At 41.5% G+C, this 16,584-nt stretch overlaps 2 protein-coding genes and 1 long non-coding RNA gene across 7 annotated transcripts in view; 1 reads left to right on the top strand and 2 right to left on the bottom strand.

Annotated features, from left to right (window-relative positions):
• LOC146506140 (uncharacterized) overlaps positions 1-7,523 on the top strand; it is a 41,724-nt gene extending 34,201 nt beyond the window's left edge. The window contains 3 exon segments of the mRNA XM_085179943.1: positions 5-1,156; positions 1,236-2,287; positions 2,290-7,523. Coding sequence (XP_085036069.1) covers positions 5-1,156; positions 1,236-2,287; positions 2,290-2,751 — 2,666 coding nt within the window. The 3' untranslated portion in view covers positions 2,752-7,523.
• Positions 5,926-9,948, bottom strand: LOC146506139 (uncharacterized). The gene is made up of 2 exons (XR_014877184.1): positions 8,818-9,948; positions 5,926-7,522 (listed from the first exon to the last, which is right to left on the bottom strand). It is a non-coding gene; the product is annotated as an uncharacterized LOC146506139 (long non-coding RNA).
• Positions 9,949-10,681: 733 nt separating this feature from the next.
• The window catches only part of kank1a (KN motif and ankyrin repeat domains 1a), a 65,442-nt gene continuing 59,539 nt past the window's right edge, over positions 10,682-16,584 (bottom strand). For all 5 annotated transcript variants that reach the window (XM_085179949.1, XM_085179951.1, XM_085179950.1 and 2 more), the window contains 3 exons: positions 12,216-12,416; positions 11,589-11,687; positions 10,682-11,467 (listed from right to left, as the gene is read on the bottom strand). In XM_085179949.1, the coding sequence (XP_085036075.1) occupies positions 11,405-11,467; positions 11,589-11,687; positions 12,216-12,416 (363 nt within the window). In that variant the 3' untranslated portion in view covers positions 10,682-11,404. The remainder of the gene's footprint in view (positions 11,468-11,588; positions 11,688-12,215; positions 12,417-16,584) is intronic.

Here is a 16,584-nt window from a genome sequence, read left to right as displayed (position 1 = left end):
ACAGCACGTGAACTCAGGATAATGCTGTTTGGAAAAAGTGAAAAAAGTAAATCAAGCCTGGAAAAGCTCCTTGTTGGGAAAAAAGAGTCTGAAGGTTTTGAAGGAAAGCAATCTTGTGCTGGCTCTGGAGAGAGGAACAGGAAACCTCCCACAGTTGTAAAAACTCCCAACATCTTCAGTCTGCCTGTGGATGAGCTGTTTAAAGTGATGAAGAGCTGTGTGAGTCTCTGTCCTCCTGGACCAAACGTTCTGCTGCTGTTAGTGAAACCTTCTGATTTCACTGAGGAGAACAGACAGACTCTGAACTTGGTCCTGAGCTTGTTTGGTCAAGATGCTTTTAATCACTCCATCGTCATCCGAACGCATAATGAGGAAGGGAATGACTCAGTGGATAAACTCATTGAAGAATCCAAACAAAGGCAGCACTTAATTAATTTTGGCAGACAAGACTCCTCAGATTCCTCAGAGTTGGTGGAAGAAATGAATGAGATAGTGAGTAAAAACTGGGGAAAATATCTAATGTTAAAAGAAGAGGTTAAACCCAATCTGAAGTCCAGTCTGAACCTGGTTCTGTGTGGGAGGAGAGGAGCAGGGAAGACGTCAGCAGCCAAGGCCATTTTAGGTCAGACTGAGCTTCATTCAGTCTCCAACTCATCAGAGTGTGTTAAACATCAGGGAGAGGTGTGTGGACGTTGGGTTTCCCTGGTGGAGCTGCCTGCCTTGTATGGAAAACCTCAGGAGGCAGTGATGGAGGAATCACTCAGGTGTATCTCCCTCTGTGATCCTGAGGGTGTCCATGCCTTCATCCTGGTCCTACCTGTGGCTCCCCTCACTGATGAAGACAAGGGAGAGTTAGAGACCATCCAGAACACATTCAGCTCTCGGGTCAATGACTTCACCATGATTCTGTTCACCGTGGACTCAGATCCTACAGATCCAGCTGTTTTAAGCTTTCTAAAGGAAGACAAGGACATCCAGGAGCTCTGTGAGAGCTGTGGAGGAAGATCTGTTGTTCTCAACATCAAGGACAAACAGCAGATCCCAGAGATGTTTGAGATTGTGGATAAAATTAGTCAGCCTACAGGACAACTGTGCTGTTATACAACTACAACATTTTTACACGCACAAATGGAGAAAGTCTTAAAACTTGTCACTGGTAAGTAGTTTACATTGTGATATTTTCAAATGACCCAGAGTGTTAATCCAGTATACAAGTGATTGTTTTCATGTTTTAGGTGATGAAGTTGAAGGAAAAGACTCAGACTGTCTCAGAATTGTGCTGCTTGGGAAGACTGGCTGTGGAAAGAGCTCGACAGGAAACACAATTCTAGGAAGAGACGAGTTTAAAGCTGAATCAAGTCAAATATCAGTTACAACATATTGTAAGAAGGCACACGGTGAGGTGGACGGTCGTCCTGTTGTTGTGGTCGACACTCCTGGTCTGTTTGACACAAGTTTGACCAATGAAGAAGTTCAAGAAGAGATGGTTAATTGCGTCAGTCTTTTGGCTCCAGGGCCACATGTCTTCTTGGTGGTGATGCAGGTTGGCAGATTCACAGCAGAGGAGAGCGAAACGATCAAGCTCACTAAAAGATTCTTTGGGAAGAACTCAGAAAAGTTCACCATTGTTCTTTTAACCAGAGGAGACGATCTGGAGCGTCAGGGAGAGTCTATTGATGATTACATCAAGAACAAATGTCACAGTTCCCTTAAGAAGCTGATCTCTGACTGTGGAGGAAGATACCATGTGTTCAATAACTCTGACAAACAAAACCACACACAAGTCAGTGAGCTGATAACAAAGATTGACACCATGGTGAAGGACAATGGAGGAAGCTTCTACACCAATGAGATACCGAGGAACCTGAAGGAGATGGAAGAAGAGATGCAGAAGGAAAAGGAAGAGATTGAAAGAAAACATGAGCAAGAAATGAAAAGAAGAATGGCAGAAGAGAGAGAGAAAATAGAAAAGGAGAGTAAACAGAAAGCTGAAGAACTCGAGGAAATGAAGAACAAAATTAAGGAAGAACAAGAGAAGAAAAAAAAAGAAGAAGAAATGAGAGAAAAGGAGGAAAAGGAAAAGGACACTGGAGAAGAAAGATATCGACAACAATTCAAAGAAGAACTTGAAAAGTTGGACAGACAAATTCATTTGGAAAAAGAGGCAAATGAAAGTGTCGACAGACAGCTGGAAGAGACCAGAGAAGAGATGCAACGAAAACAAGAAGCCTGGGAGAAAGAACGAAGAGAAGAGCGAGAGAAACAAAGACAAGAATATGAAAGAAAATGAAAAGAGACGACAGGAAAGAAAAGAGAAACTGGTGAAAGCTTACACAACATATAAAATATGAAAACAACAAATTACAAGAGGAACAAATAAGAAGAGAAATGGAAATAACAGAGAACAATCATCAGAAAACACTGGAGGACCTAAAGAAGAGCTATGAAAGAAAAGCCAGACAGAAAGCAGAAGAGTTCAACGAATCCCAAAAGAAACACATGGATGAATTAAATGCTCAGCGGGAAGAATACGTGAAGGAAATGAACGACTTAGTGAAACGTGTGACCAAGAAGAGCGAAAACCTGAGAAGGATCGAACATCTAGTGGAAAAACATGAAAAACAAATGAGGAATGCAAAAACTGAGGAGGACAAGGACGAACTACAGGAAGAACATGAACAACAATTAAGTGAATTGATGCAAAAGATTCTTAAGGAGGTCAGTGACGCATCAGCCTGCAGCATTTCATGATGAGAAATGAATGATTTCAGTTGTTTTTCTTTCATTTGTTCTGGGAAAAAACGTTAAAGAAGCACCGATTTGTTGTTCTGTGTTTGGGATTTCCTCACAACAGTAAATAATTCTGACTGGGTGTCGTCTAACCTGCCTTAAACACAGTGTCGGACTCCAGTCTCACCATTAAACCACAAGTCACTATCCCAACATTACCAAAGCTTCTGACTGGTTAAACTAACTCCAAGACTTGAATAGGTATTAGTTACTAAAAGACCCACGTGGAACCAGCATGTAGTCTCCTGTCTCAGCTCATTAATCTCCCACCTGGCAGAGTGGAAGCTATGGTCAGTGTTTTTCCAGGTTCAGCATCACAAGGTTGCGAGTTTGACTCCCTGACCTGGAGTGTGTGGAGTTTCCATGTTTTTCCTGTCAGTGGGTTTTTCCTCCCACAGTCCAAACACATGCAGTTAGTGGGGTTAATTGGTGATTCTAAATAACCCATAGGTGTGAGTGTGAATGGTTGTCTGTCTCTCCATGTTACCCTGCGACAGACTGGTGACCTGTCCAGGGTGTACCCCGCCTCTCCATGATAGCTGGGATAGGCTCCACCCTCTGATTAGGATAAGCAGAGGAGAAAAGATGGATGAAGATTCACATCAACTGGTTTTAGTTTGGTGTTTATTGGCATCTTATGCACTTCACGTTCATTCAAAAATAAATAAATAAAATAAACAAATGCACATATTTCATATTCAAATATGTAAAGAACAGAACAGTTTTGTCATTCAAATGTTATTGTGTGTCTGTCTGTGTGTGTGTGTGTGTGTGTGGGTGGGTGGGTGGGTGGGTTGGGATGTTTTATCACAAAGAAAGACGACACACATTTGGTGATCAGGTACCTTTATTCTTGTTTTTTTTTTTTGAAGTTATGGATCAAAGAGTTTTTCCTGGGCTGAGCTCTCTAAGTACCAGGATGTTCATTTCAGTTGTGTTAGTATTGCTCTGTACTGACCTGTAAGTTGAATCAGTCATTCTAGTCTTTTTTGATTTGTTTTCTCTAATGATTGGTAAAAATTTGGATAATGTGTGATTTGATTTCTTGTATTTTCTTGAGAGTAACTGTTTTCCATGGTGTTTATTTGTTTTGGTTGTGTTTTGTACATTTTGTGTAATCAGGTTTTATTATAAAATCACTGAGAACTGCCTGTTGTTTGTATTTGCCTGTCTTCATCATCATCATCATCATCATCACCTTTATTTATAAAGCACTTTAAAACAACCACAGCTGTACATTTGAACTGTAAAACAAATTACATAAAAACCAAATAAAAAAAGAGTGAAATCAATAATTAAATAACTACTTCAATTAAAAGAGAAACTAAGTCTGACTGAGGTTAAAAGCCAAGGAATAAAAGTGGGTTTTAAGACGTGATTTGAAAGTGGACAGTGAAGGCGCCTCTCTAACGTGCACGGGCAAATTATTCCATAATTTAGGAGCCACGATAGAGAAGGCCCCGCCCCCTCTGAGCTTCCTCCAGGAGCAGCTGGTCAGCTGACCTGAGAGACCGACAGGGTGTGTGGAGATGAAGAAGCTCAGAGAGGTAAGGCGAGGCAAGACTGTGAAGGCATTTAAAAACAAACATAAGAATTTTAAAATTAACTCTAAAAGACACAGGCAGCCAGTGCAGAGAGGCCAGCACGGGGGTTATATGCTCTCTTTTTCGAGTTCCTGTTAGGAGTCGTGCAGCCGCATTTTGAACCAGCTGCAGACGTGAGAGCAACGACTGACTGACCCCCACATAAAGTGCGTTACAGTCGTCCAGGAGGGAAGAAATAAAAGCATGGATCACTGTCTGAAGGTGCTGCCTCGAAACAAAAAGATTTTACTCTTGCCCAGAGGCGGAGGCAGACATTTGAAACACCCTGGGGCTTGGCCCTAAGGGTGTTATACATGGGCCTTTTTTTTTATTTTTATTTTTTTTTATTTTTTGGGGGGGGGGGGGGGGTGTTAGAAATGACTGCAAGATTAATAGGCTCTGTTTTGAGTTTTGTTAAAAAAAGAATGACTTCATATAGGTAAAAATATATATCACATATGCAGGACACCTTAAACTAGTTTTTTAATTAAGCAGCAAGGCAGAACAAAGTCGGGGCTGTATCAAGACACGAGGACTAAACCCCAATTCAACCAGACCAAGAACTGATCCGGAATTAAAACAGGACTACAACAGTTCAAAATCAGGACTACTGAGGACTTAACCAAGACAGAACCAGAATCAGAAATAGATAATAGTAGCACTAAAAATCATTATAGACCTGCACTACACTTACTTTTTAATTCTACCAAAGTCCACTATTTAGATTGAGAAAAGTTTATATAATTATTTAGCCTTGTTGTGCAAACAAAGCTAAATAACTTAATAAATATATAACTTGAAAAATAACAAACCTAAAAAGAAACACTAGGTACGAGATACATGAGGACCTGTGATACGGTGATACTTTTGGTAAACGACCATTTGACTAACATGTGTGTCTCACCTGCTCTTGTTCTCTTTATTCTGACATTTAACTAATTCAAAAGATATTTCAATATTTATTTATCCAAAACAAAACAAGTTTACTCTAAATTGATGTTGTACAGTAAAAAAAAATGTTCTTGTGTTTTCCATAAAGTGTATGTAAATATCTGGTTTAAACTGTGAATATACTGCTGTGTATTGAAGTTCCTCTTGTTTTGCACAGAAATATACTGAACAACATACAAAGCATAATATATGAAATAACATCTACCTGAGTTTTTTCTTTGAAAGACGCTCCTTATGTCCATTCTTGTATATCAGTGCATTACAGATTTATTTAGCCGTGGAGGGAAACAACTGAAAATATGAAATAAACACACATGTAAGCTACGACTCTAAAAAAAACAGCATTGTTGTTGTTCGGCTTTTCATTTCCCCATTTGTTGATTCACTTGAAGAGCAAGTAATGTAATATGGGTCAAGTGATCAGTTTGACATCAATCTTTCGTGATACACCGTCATATTTACATTATTTGTACAGTATGAATGATTTGCTTTGGTACCTGGTCAAACTTCAGTTCTCCTCTGTCTGCCTCGCTCCGTTTCTCCAACAGCGCACTCGTAGGCAGCAGCTGCCCCGCCCCGCTTAGTGTCTGAGCTCGGATCATACCATTGACTGTAGAAAACATGGACGACGCGACCCCGCCTCCTACCATTGTGCAAAAATGAAGCCAAAATACCCGCTTGTGGAGGCTGCCATCTTGCAAATTTGGAGCCAGAGTCTGCGCAGTAGTGACTTGAGGTGGAGCGACTGTGTAACGCTCCCGCCCACACACCCGCTGGACGTGACCACAAACACGCCCCCTACACTTTTTACGTAGCCCGGCTGCTCGAGTTTTTTTGCTGGTTTACCGCGACTGACGACTCGTTTAGTTAAGGTAAATACAACCATGTCACTGTTATAAAAAAAGACACACAGGTTATCATCTTATAGTTCTAAAATCACTCTGTTGTTAATTCGTTAGTTAGATTAGCCGCTAGCATACGCACTGTGTTGGAGGCTTGTTGCTAGCTAGTTAGCTATGCTACACACCTGCTACTCTTAATAGTCTTCAACACTTATGTTTTTTTTTATCCATTTTTAGACAGCGATGAGATCAGCTGCACACTCTACAGAGGCCCAGAGTTACTGTTAATATCAAAAATATAATGCTGTCCTTTGAGATTTTAACATAAGACTGTGAGTGTAATGGATCTAAAACTGTTTAAATCTCTACAGCCTGGTAACATGGAAACTTTAAAAACAGCAGCAGAACGTTTCAGTAGTGTAGAGTAATTTGTTATTTTCATTTAATAATAGGGTCCATATTATATCAACATTCACCCTGGAGAGAAACCATCAGGACCAAGCTGGGTTTCTGGGTCCAGAGGTTTGGAGAAACTTCTTGCCTTTCTTTCATCACAGCTGTCCTGTGCCAGATGTTCTGTTGACCCGCTGTAAGAGGCATCATTTAAGAAACACCAGGAAGACTGAAGCTCATGGCATTGATCAAGCAGTACCCATGATCTTCACCAGCAGCTCCCTCACAGGGAAATCTTCAGCACTCCTCCGTAGGCCCGCCCCAGGAGATGGATAAACCCAGCATTTCATCAACACTGTGATGAGACCTTTGGTTTGTGTAATGTAATAAATACTCAGATACTCCCCAGAGGCTCCGGACTTTTACATAAAGATATTATATTCAGTCCTGTAGAAAGTTATATATTAAAAATATGTGATCCTCTCTGGTTACTCTGGTATGAATAACTCTGAATCACTTTATGGTAAATAACACACTATGTGTAAAAAAAACTGTGAAAGAATTCCAGATGACAAGTTTGTAGTTCAACATACAAGTGACGACCTTTGACCTTCATCGGGTTTTATTTAATTGTGTTAGAGAAAATCTCATATGCTCTTCATGCAGCTGAGTACATCAAGTGTTTAAAGCTGTGCAGGTCTGAGATCAGCAGCTTTGTGAAACACCAAACTGAGGTCCTGTTAATGCTGATATATAGTGACACAGTTACATGAGTGATTAATCCTTTTGTTTTTTTGTCTTTAACTTTATCAATAAAACAGCTGCAGCTTTCACTACAGCACGTGTGGTACTTTAACCTTTATACTGTTTCCATCAGTTCATTTTGCAGTTAACATGTGAACATGTTGGATGATCTGTCTGCTGTCACTGGGTGGTGCTGAGGTCTGAATCTGAGGGCAGCTCCTGTAATTGTAACAGGGTCATAAATCACATTGTTATAATTACACAAAATGTGTCCTAAACCCCCAAACTGTTCCTTTTATACCTGACTTTTAGGACCTCCAAGCCTGTAGTTATGTTCATTATCAGTTAGAGCCCCTCCTCATTCTTTTCTTCTTCTTCTTTGGTGCAATCCTATAAATACAGTGTACCCCATTTGCCTCTCCCCTTTTCTACAATTCCCCTGTGGGAGAGGTGGGTGTCATTTCTTCCCAACACTGTAAAACGCTCATATAATGCATATTTAGCCACCTGGATGTTTCTGATTGTGATTTTAGTTCAATTATTGTCATTATTAAGCCTGTTTTTTGTTAGATGTTATAAGTGTGTAGTATGTATGTATCATAAATGGGTTTTAGGCACCATAAATGCTAGCATGAATATATACTCCTTGCTAGCTTGGAAGTTGTGGTGGGTTGAGCTAACCCTCTTCCCCACTGTTTGTATTTGGTCGTAGGAGCTGGAGTGGGCAAATTATTTACTTGGAGGCCTTTCTTTCTTTTACCTTTGTTATCAGGTATGTCGGATTTTGTGTTGTTGTTTTTGTTTTATCTTATGTCAAATATGTTACGTGTAAATCCATACTTTATGTTTAATGTACAAATAAATGCAGCCCTTTTCTACAATTCCCCAGTGGGAGAGGAGCTGGAGTGGGCAAATTATTTACTTGGAGGCCTTTCTTTCTTTTACCTTTGTTATCAGACACAACGCAGAATCACACCGGTTACATAATAACAAAGACAACAGAACCATCAAACTCAGATATAAATTTTATCCCTCAAAATTGAAATAAAGCTGATTCTTCTGTCCTCACACACTCAGGATCTGAAGTTCTTCTCTTACATTATTTTCAGTATTACAGTACACTACAGTACTTTAATCCATAGTTCCTGATTAATGAGGAGTTACTGAAGTACAAGCTTTTAAAAAACTTGTTACTGTCTTTACAGATGTGGCAAGAGACTGAAAACATGCTGTTGTTTGCACATCTTTAATATTCAGCTCTGCACAGGAGCTGCAGCAGAGTGCAGCCTGTTGCTTTTACAGTATAATACTTGTAATAAAAGTACAATAACAGTAATTAGTGACTGAGCAGCCCGGGGCGTTTCTCTTGATTTCTTTAGTCGGTGTAAATTCATTCACCTGCACGGATTAGCTAAACGAACCCTGACAGCCGAGTGCTCATCTTAGCTAGCTAGGTCTCAGGAGCTAGCTAAGGACGGTAGTTACGGAGTAGCTTACAAACACGTTTAACTTACCGAAAAAGTGCAGCGGGGCCTCGGGTCCTTCTGTCGGGTAGTCCAGTTTACTGAAGAACACCTCAGGCTGTCAGGTTAAAACACTTGGTCGTGTTTTCGCAGTGTAAACGCTGGGCGTCCTCTCAGAGCCTACGCTCTAACTGCTATTCCCGAACAGAGATACGCAAGTTTCTCCGTGACTGCAGCTGTCAGTCAAAGCTGCTATGATGACGTTTCACCCCAATTTAACAGGTAGGAGTTAGAATCAAACTTATGGGAAAGGAGACCCCTTGAACATCAATCAGTATGATGGGAACTATTGAAAACAAAAGAAAGAATCTTTGGAAAAAAAAATTATCTGAGGAGAATTAATTTATTTTAGTCTGAGCCCAGTCCCATCCGCTAACATGGAGGAGGCGGGGTTTATGACCTATACTGCAGCCAGACACCAGGGGGCGATAGAGACGTTTTGGCTTCATTTTTGGGGAGCTGTCGCGTCGTCCATGTTTTCTACAGTCAATGGATCATACCAATATTAGGGGGGATTTACGCACGGTCGTAAATTCCCACAGTGTGCACTATGTGCTTCGAATATTGTGTGTAGTTTTTGTTTTATACAGTTGGCAGCCAGGAATCTAACTATGAAAAAATTACACTCCAAAAGACCCCGGGCTTCTGAAAAAACAACCTGGGCTTAAGCCCAGTAAGCCACCTCCCCCGCTCCGCCACTGCTCTTGCCAGTCGCCTTAAATGATAAAAACTGGACTTCACCACTGCTCTGATTTGGTTGTCCAATTTAAAATCACTGTCCAACTTAAAACCAAGATCAGTAACAACAGGTTTAAAATAGACTTCCAGGGATCCTAAAACAACAGAGGAGGACTCACAGGGAGATCTTCATCACAGGTGATCAGGCTTGGGTCAAATATTTAGAGAGAAAAATGGAGAGCGTCTGAGATGTTGGTCCAGCCATGACAGTAATGTCGGTGCCTGAACTCATAAAACCATCTTTAAACCTGGTTCTGTGTGGGAGGAGAGGAGCAGGGAAGACGTCAGCAGCCAAGGCCATTTTAGGTCAGACTGAGCTTCATTCAGTCTCCAACTCATCAGAGTGTGTTAAACATCAGGGAGAGGTGTGTGGACGTTGGGTTTCAGGTCCAAACTACGCCACCAAGAGTCCAAACTATAACTTTAAGGCTGCACTACACAAATATCCCACTGTGACATCGTCTCTGCACGAATGAGCGCTGGACTCCTCAAACAGAAAAGCTTCTCGGTGCTGGACAGTGACAGGACCAGAAGAGGTCAGACTCTCAAGCCAGTCATGAAGTCCGTTGGTTCGGTCAGACACGTTCACACCAGCGTCCTGCTGGAGGTCATTTTGCTCTGGCTGTGCTCAGCATGTTCCTCTTTGCACCATGGAGCACTTACTGGTCCCACCGATGGGTTAGTCCTGTCCAGGTCTCCTGGAGTAACCACTGTCTCCTGGAACGAGCTCCTTTTGTTTCGAGCAGTAGATTTGTTTTGGAGGCGCCAGACTTTAATTTTTAAAGTGGTCTTGAGCAACACTTCTGCAGCTTTCTGAAAGTCTTCAGGGTTTTTCTTTGGACTGTGTGATTTTTCCTCTCTAGTCCTGATACCTGAGGATCTTTAAACCCCCCGACGTATGAATCAATATGAATCTCAGTATTTCCCCAGTTTTCTTGTAAAAGAGAAAAAAAGGTTGATCTGAGGACTTGTTTTTATACCTTTTACTCCAACACCGACCTCCCTGCTGCTCATGAACCACGGTTTTGTTCACAGGTCAGTTTCTTGATTAACTGGTCTGAAACCGTTCTGTAGGAACGTGCCCAGCGAGCGGTGAGAACAAACCCGACACGTCTGGATTCTTTAATTGGTTTATTGTTACATGGTAAAGTTGAAGGCACTTCAAATCTCACGTGAGCATGAAAGTCAGTACCTTGATGAAAACTAGAGAACTTCTTATTTTACACAGAAGGAAACTGGACAAAAAGGAGAACTAGAGTCAAACGACCACCGTATGTACAACGTAATACATCTCTGCATTAAAAACTATACTCTGATAAATATATAACCTCGTGGATTGTTAAGTAGTAAAAGGAAATATTCAAAATACTGTGATTCTTCTTTTTAAATAGATACAAATCATTTGTATAAAAGTAAAACTTCTCCAGTTTAGCTCACGCCGATGTGACACCGGGATGTCGAGGCCGGCGGTATGTACAGGATGGCTGGATCGTGCTCCATCTCTGACGCTCGCAAACATAATTAAAAATAAAATCAAATGACGAGGGTTTGGTGCTCTTTATGATCAACACTGAGCATCAAGTTAAAAAAAAAAGGCATATTTTAGTTTAAAGGTTGGTCTGAACTCCAGAGTTTGTGACTCTCAGCCACAGTCTGTGGGTGTGAAGCACCAGCTGCTTACATTCATATTCAAAGGGCACTTTGGGCTCGTCGTGGAGGCAAATGTGCACATAGATTAAAGAAATCTCATTGGTTGGTTGGGTAAATCCAGCGATGGGTAAGGCGTCGTGCATGAGAACCAATAGCAGCGCAGGGTTTGTGGGCAGAGGAGAGGCTGGGTTTAATCAAACATGCCCCTCCGGGTCGGACTCGGGGACGTTTTTCTGCCGAGTCGAGGCGTTCCCTAAAACAAACACACACACACACACACACACACACACACACACACACAGCAGATTATTAGGAAGGACGCTCTGAAATGTGTAACTTCCATGATTTGGTGCAACATTAAAATAGCGACTCACTGGTGACTGGGCTTTGGAGAAGTTGACGTGAGCATAAAGCAGCACTGCGATGTCCTTGTGTCCCGCTTCCAGAGCTATGGACAGAGCACTACTCTCATCCTGATGGAGCAAACAAAATAAGTCAGCATGATGCAAAAATGAAGTAAAATATTACAGAAAACAAAGAAGATGAAAACGGGACGGCAGACTGTAAATGCCAGCAAAGCCACTTTACTTTGCACTTTTATTTTGAAAAGTACCTCAGCACTTCCTCTTTTATTGTGTCAGACTTCCTGTTCTGTTCTCAGTGAAACGACACAAACACGTTGCTTCAGAGTGAGTAAAAACGTTTATTTTTTGAAAATACTCGTGCAAACTATGTATTTTATTGATCTGTCACATGTTATAACTCTGAAAGTTTACTCAGTGTGGTTGAATTTTTATTGTATATGCATGTCATCTGTTTGTGGTGTGGAAAGACTGGCTAAGAGATGAACATGGAGGTTGGCTAGCTGGTTCAGCATGATTCGCACCCTTGGAAGCAGAAAAAAGTTGGTCTAAATCAGCCAATCAGCAACTACACAGCTGCAGTTCTTCTCTAATGTGGCTCCAACATTACAACAAAGAGTTCTCGGTGTACACACTCACACTGTCGCTGAGCGTGGCGTCACAGCCCGGCTGGGCCAGCAGCAGCTTGACGATCTCGACGTGGCCGTGCTCGCTGGCGCACATGAGCGCCGTCGAGCCCTCGTCGTCCTGGATGTTGACGTCGGCGCCGTGAGCCAGCAGGGCTCGAACCATGTCCATCCTGCCGTGACTGACCGCCAGCATCAGCCCCGTCTGGCCGGCCTGCGGCGGGGACAAAAGCACGGTGAGCAAACCCGACGCTTCCAGCCTCCACGCCGACGCGTTCACGCAAACATGAACTCTGAACTAAAACGTTTCATTAAATGAAGCTCTGATCACAGAGCTGCTGTTTTCAATGATTCGCTTTAATGAAGCCACACAAACATCCACAGTATCACAGCACAGCCAGGACAACTGTACGGTGGGCGGAGCCTGGGTGAAGCAACGATGCAACGAAGGAACAATCATCCAGATGATGATCAATATTGAATCGGTGTGTAACTTTGCCAAAACAATGTCGGACTCTGTAGTTTTCTCTGGTCCCCTCCCCAATCAGACCAGGAGTGACATGTTTAGCTGCATGTTCTCCTTAAATTGCTGGCTGTCTGAGTGGTGTCCCAGAAACGATGTGGGCTTCATAGATAATTGGCAAACCTTCTGGAGGAAACCTGGTCTTGTTAGGAGAGATGGCATCCATCCCACTTTGGATGGAGCAGCTCTCATTTCTAGAAATATCGACAAATTTATTAAACCCCTCAAAACATGACTATCCAGAGTTGGGACCAGGAAGCAGAGTTGCAGTCTTACACGCCTCTCTGCAGCTTCTCTCCTCCTGCTACCCCCCCAAAAACCCATCTCCATAGAGACTGTGTCTGCTTCCAAAAAGACAAAAAACAAACTAAAAACCAGCAACAAACAACTTAAACATTTACAAAGAAAGAACAATACAGTATCCACATCTGAACCAAAGAGTAAAACAGTGAAATGTGGATTATTAAATATTAGGTCTCTCTCCTCCAAGTCTCTGTTAGTACATGACTTAATAAATGATCAACAAATTGATTTACTCTGCCTTACAGAAACCTGGTTGCAGCAGGATGATTATGTTAGTTTAAATGAATCAACACCCCCGAGTCATTCTAACTACCAGAAATCTCGAAGCACAGGTCGAGGGGGTGGTGTGGCAGCAATTTTTCACACCAGTCTATTAATTAATGAAAGACCAAGACAGACTTTTAATTCATTTGAAAGCCTGATGCTTAGCATTGTCCACCCCAGCTGTGAAACTCAGAAACCAGTCTTACTTGTTATCATCTATCGTCCACCTGGGCCTTACACAGAGTTTCTGTCTGATTTCTCAGACTTTATATCTAATTTAGTTCTGAGCTCAGATAAAATAATTATTGTGGGTGATTTTAACATCCATGTAGATGCTAAAAATGACAGCCTCAACATGGCATTTAATCTGTTGTTAGACTCAATTGGTTTCTCTCAAAATGTAAAAGAACCCACCCACCACTTTAATCACACTCTAGATCTTGTTTTAACATATGGCATAGAAACTGAACATTTAACAGTGTTTCCTGAAAACCCTCTCCTGTCTGATCATTTCTTGATAACATTTACATTTACAATAATTGATTACGCAGCAGTGGAGAGTGGACTTTATCAAAGTAGATGTCTTTCTGAAAGCGCTGTAACTAAGTTTAAGAATATAATCCAGCCACTGTTATCATCGTCAATGCCCTGTACCAACACAGAGCAGAGCAGCTATCTGAACGCTACCCCAACAGAGGTCGATTATCTTGTTAATAATTTCACCTCCTCACTACGTACGACTCTGGATACTGTAGCTCCAGTGAAAACTAAGGTCTCTAATCAGAAGTACCTGACCCCGTGGTATAATTCTCAAACACGTACCCTAAAGCAGATGACTCGTAATCTGGAGAGGAAATGGCGTGTCACAAATTTAGAGGATCATCATTTAGCCTGGAGAAATAGTTTGTTGCTTTATAAGAAAGCCCTCCGCAAAGCCAGAACAGCTTACTACTCATCACTGATTGAAGAAAATAAGAACAACCCCAGGTTTCTCTTCAGCACTGTAGCCAGGCTGACAAAAAGTCAGAGCTCTGTTGAGCCAACCATCCCTTTAACGTTAACTAGTGATGACTTCATGAACTTCTTCACAAATAAAATTTTTATCATTAGAGAAAAAATTACCAATAATCATCCCACAGATGTAATATTATCTACAGCTACTCTTAGTTCCATTGATGTTAAGTTAGACTCTTTTTTTCCAATCGATCTTTCTGAGTTAACTTCAATAATTACTTCCTCCAAACCATCAACGTGTCTTTTAGACCCCATTCCTACAAAACTGCTCAAAGAAGTCCTGCCATTGATTAATTCTTCGATCTTATATATGATCAACCTATCTCTAATAATCGGCTATGTACCACAGGCCTTCAAGGTGGCTGCAGTTAAACCTTTACTCAAAAAGCCATCTCTAGACCCAGCAGTCTTAGCTAATTATAGGCCAATCTCCAACCTTCCTTTCATATCAAAAATCCTTGAAAGAGTAGTTGTCAAACAGCTAACAGATCATCTGCAGAGGAATGGTTTATTTGAAGAGTTTCAGTCAGGTTTCAGAGTTCATCACAGCACAGAAACAGCTTTATTGAAGGTTACAAATGATCTTCTTATGGCCTCTGACAGTGGACTCATCTCTGTGCTTGTCCTTCTTGACCTTAGTGCAGCATTCGATACTGTTGACCATAATATTCTATTAGAGCGATTAGAACATGCTGTAGGTATTACAGGTATTGCACTGCAGTGGTTTGTATCATATCTATCTAATAGACTCCAATTTGTGCATGTAAATGGAGAGTCCTCTTCACACACTGAGGTTAATTATGGAGTTCCACAGGGTTCGGTGCTAGGACCAATTCTGTTTACATTATACATGCTTCCCCTAGGCAGCATCATTAGAAGACATAGCATACATTTTCACTGCTATGCAGATGACACCCAGCTCTATCTGTCCATGAAGCCAGATAACACACACCAATTAGTTAAACTGCAGGAATGTCTTAAAGACATAAAGACTTGGATGGCCACTAACTTTCTGCTTCTTAACTCAGATAAAACTGAGGTCATTGTACTCGGCGCTGAAAAGCTTAGAAATATGGTATCTAACCAGATTCTTACTCTGGATGGCATTACCTTGGCCTCCAGTAACACTGTGAGGAACCTTGGAGTCATTTTTGACCAGGATATGTCCTTCAACGCACATATTAAACAAATATGTAAGACTGCGTTCTTCCATTTGCGCAACATCTCTAAAATTAGAAATATCCTGTCTCAGAGTGACGCTGAAAAACTAGTTCATGCATTTATTACTTCCAGGCTAGACTACTGCAATTCATTATTATCAGGATGTCCAAAAAACTCACTGAAAAGCCTTCAGTTAATCCAAAATGCTGCAGCAAGAGTACTGACAGGGACTAGAAGGAGAGAGCATATTTCTCCTGTTTTGGCTTCCCTTCATTGGCTTCCTGTTAAATCCAGAATTGAATTCAAAATCCTGCTCCTCACATACAAGGTCTTAAATAATCAGGCCCCATCTTATCTTAATGACCTTGTAGTACCATATCACCCTATTAGAGCACTTCGCTCCCGCTCTGCAGGCCTACTTGTTGTTCCTAGAGTATTTAAAAGTAGAATGGGAGGGAGAGCCTTCAGTTTTCAGGCCCCTCTTCTGTGGAACCAGCTTCCAGTTTGGATTCAGGAGACAGACACTATCTCTACTTTTAAGATTAGGCTTAAAACCTTCCTTTTTGCTAAAGCATATAGTTAGGGCTGGACCAGGTGACCCTGAATCCTCCCTTAGTTATGCTGCAATAGATGTAGGCTGCCGGGGGATTCCCATGATGCATTGAGTTTTTCCTTTCCAGTCACCTTTCTCACTCACTATGTATTAACAGACCTCTCTGTATTGAATCGTATCTGTTATTAATCTCTGTCTCTCTTCCACAGCATGTCTTTATCCTGTCTTCCTTCTCTCACCCCAACCGGTCGCAGCAGATGGCCGCCCCTCCCTGAGCCTGGTTCTGCCGGAGGTTTCTTCCTGTTAAAAGGGAGTTTTTCCTTCCCACTGTCGCCAAAGTGCTTGCTCATAGGGGGTCATATGATTGTTGGGCTTTTCTCTGTATCTATGAAGCGCCTTGAGGCGACATTTGTTGTGATTTGGCGCTATATAAATAAAATTGAATTGAATTGAATTGATGTTACGGTTTATTCATGATCACAGGATGCAAACGATCCTTTTCTATATTTCAACATAATGTTTGAAAACTCTCATAGAGGCAGTTTAACCCTTTAAGACCTACCA

The sequence above is a fragment of the Neolamprologus multifasciatus genome, chromosome 12 (genome assembly GCF_963576455.1).
Source record: "Neolamprologus multifasciatus chromosome 12, fNeoMul1.2, whole genome shotgun sequence".
In the NCBI taxonomy this organism is placed as follows: Eukaryota; Metazoa; Chordata; class Actinopteri; order Cichliformes; family Cichlidae; genus Neolamprologus; species Neolamprologus multifasciatus.
The sequence above is the reverse complement of the archived record's forward strand: the minus strand, read 5'-3'. Positions and strand labels throughout refer to the sequence as shown.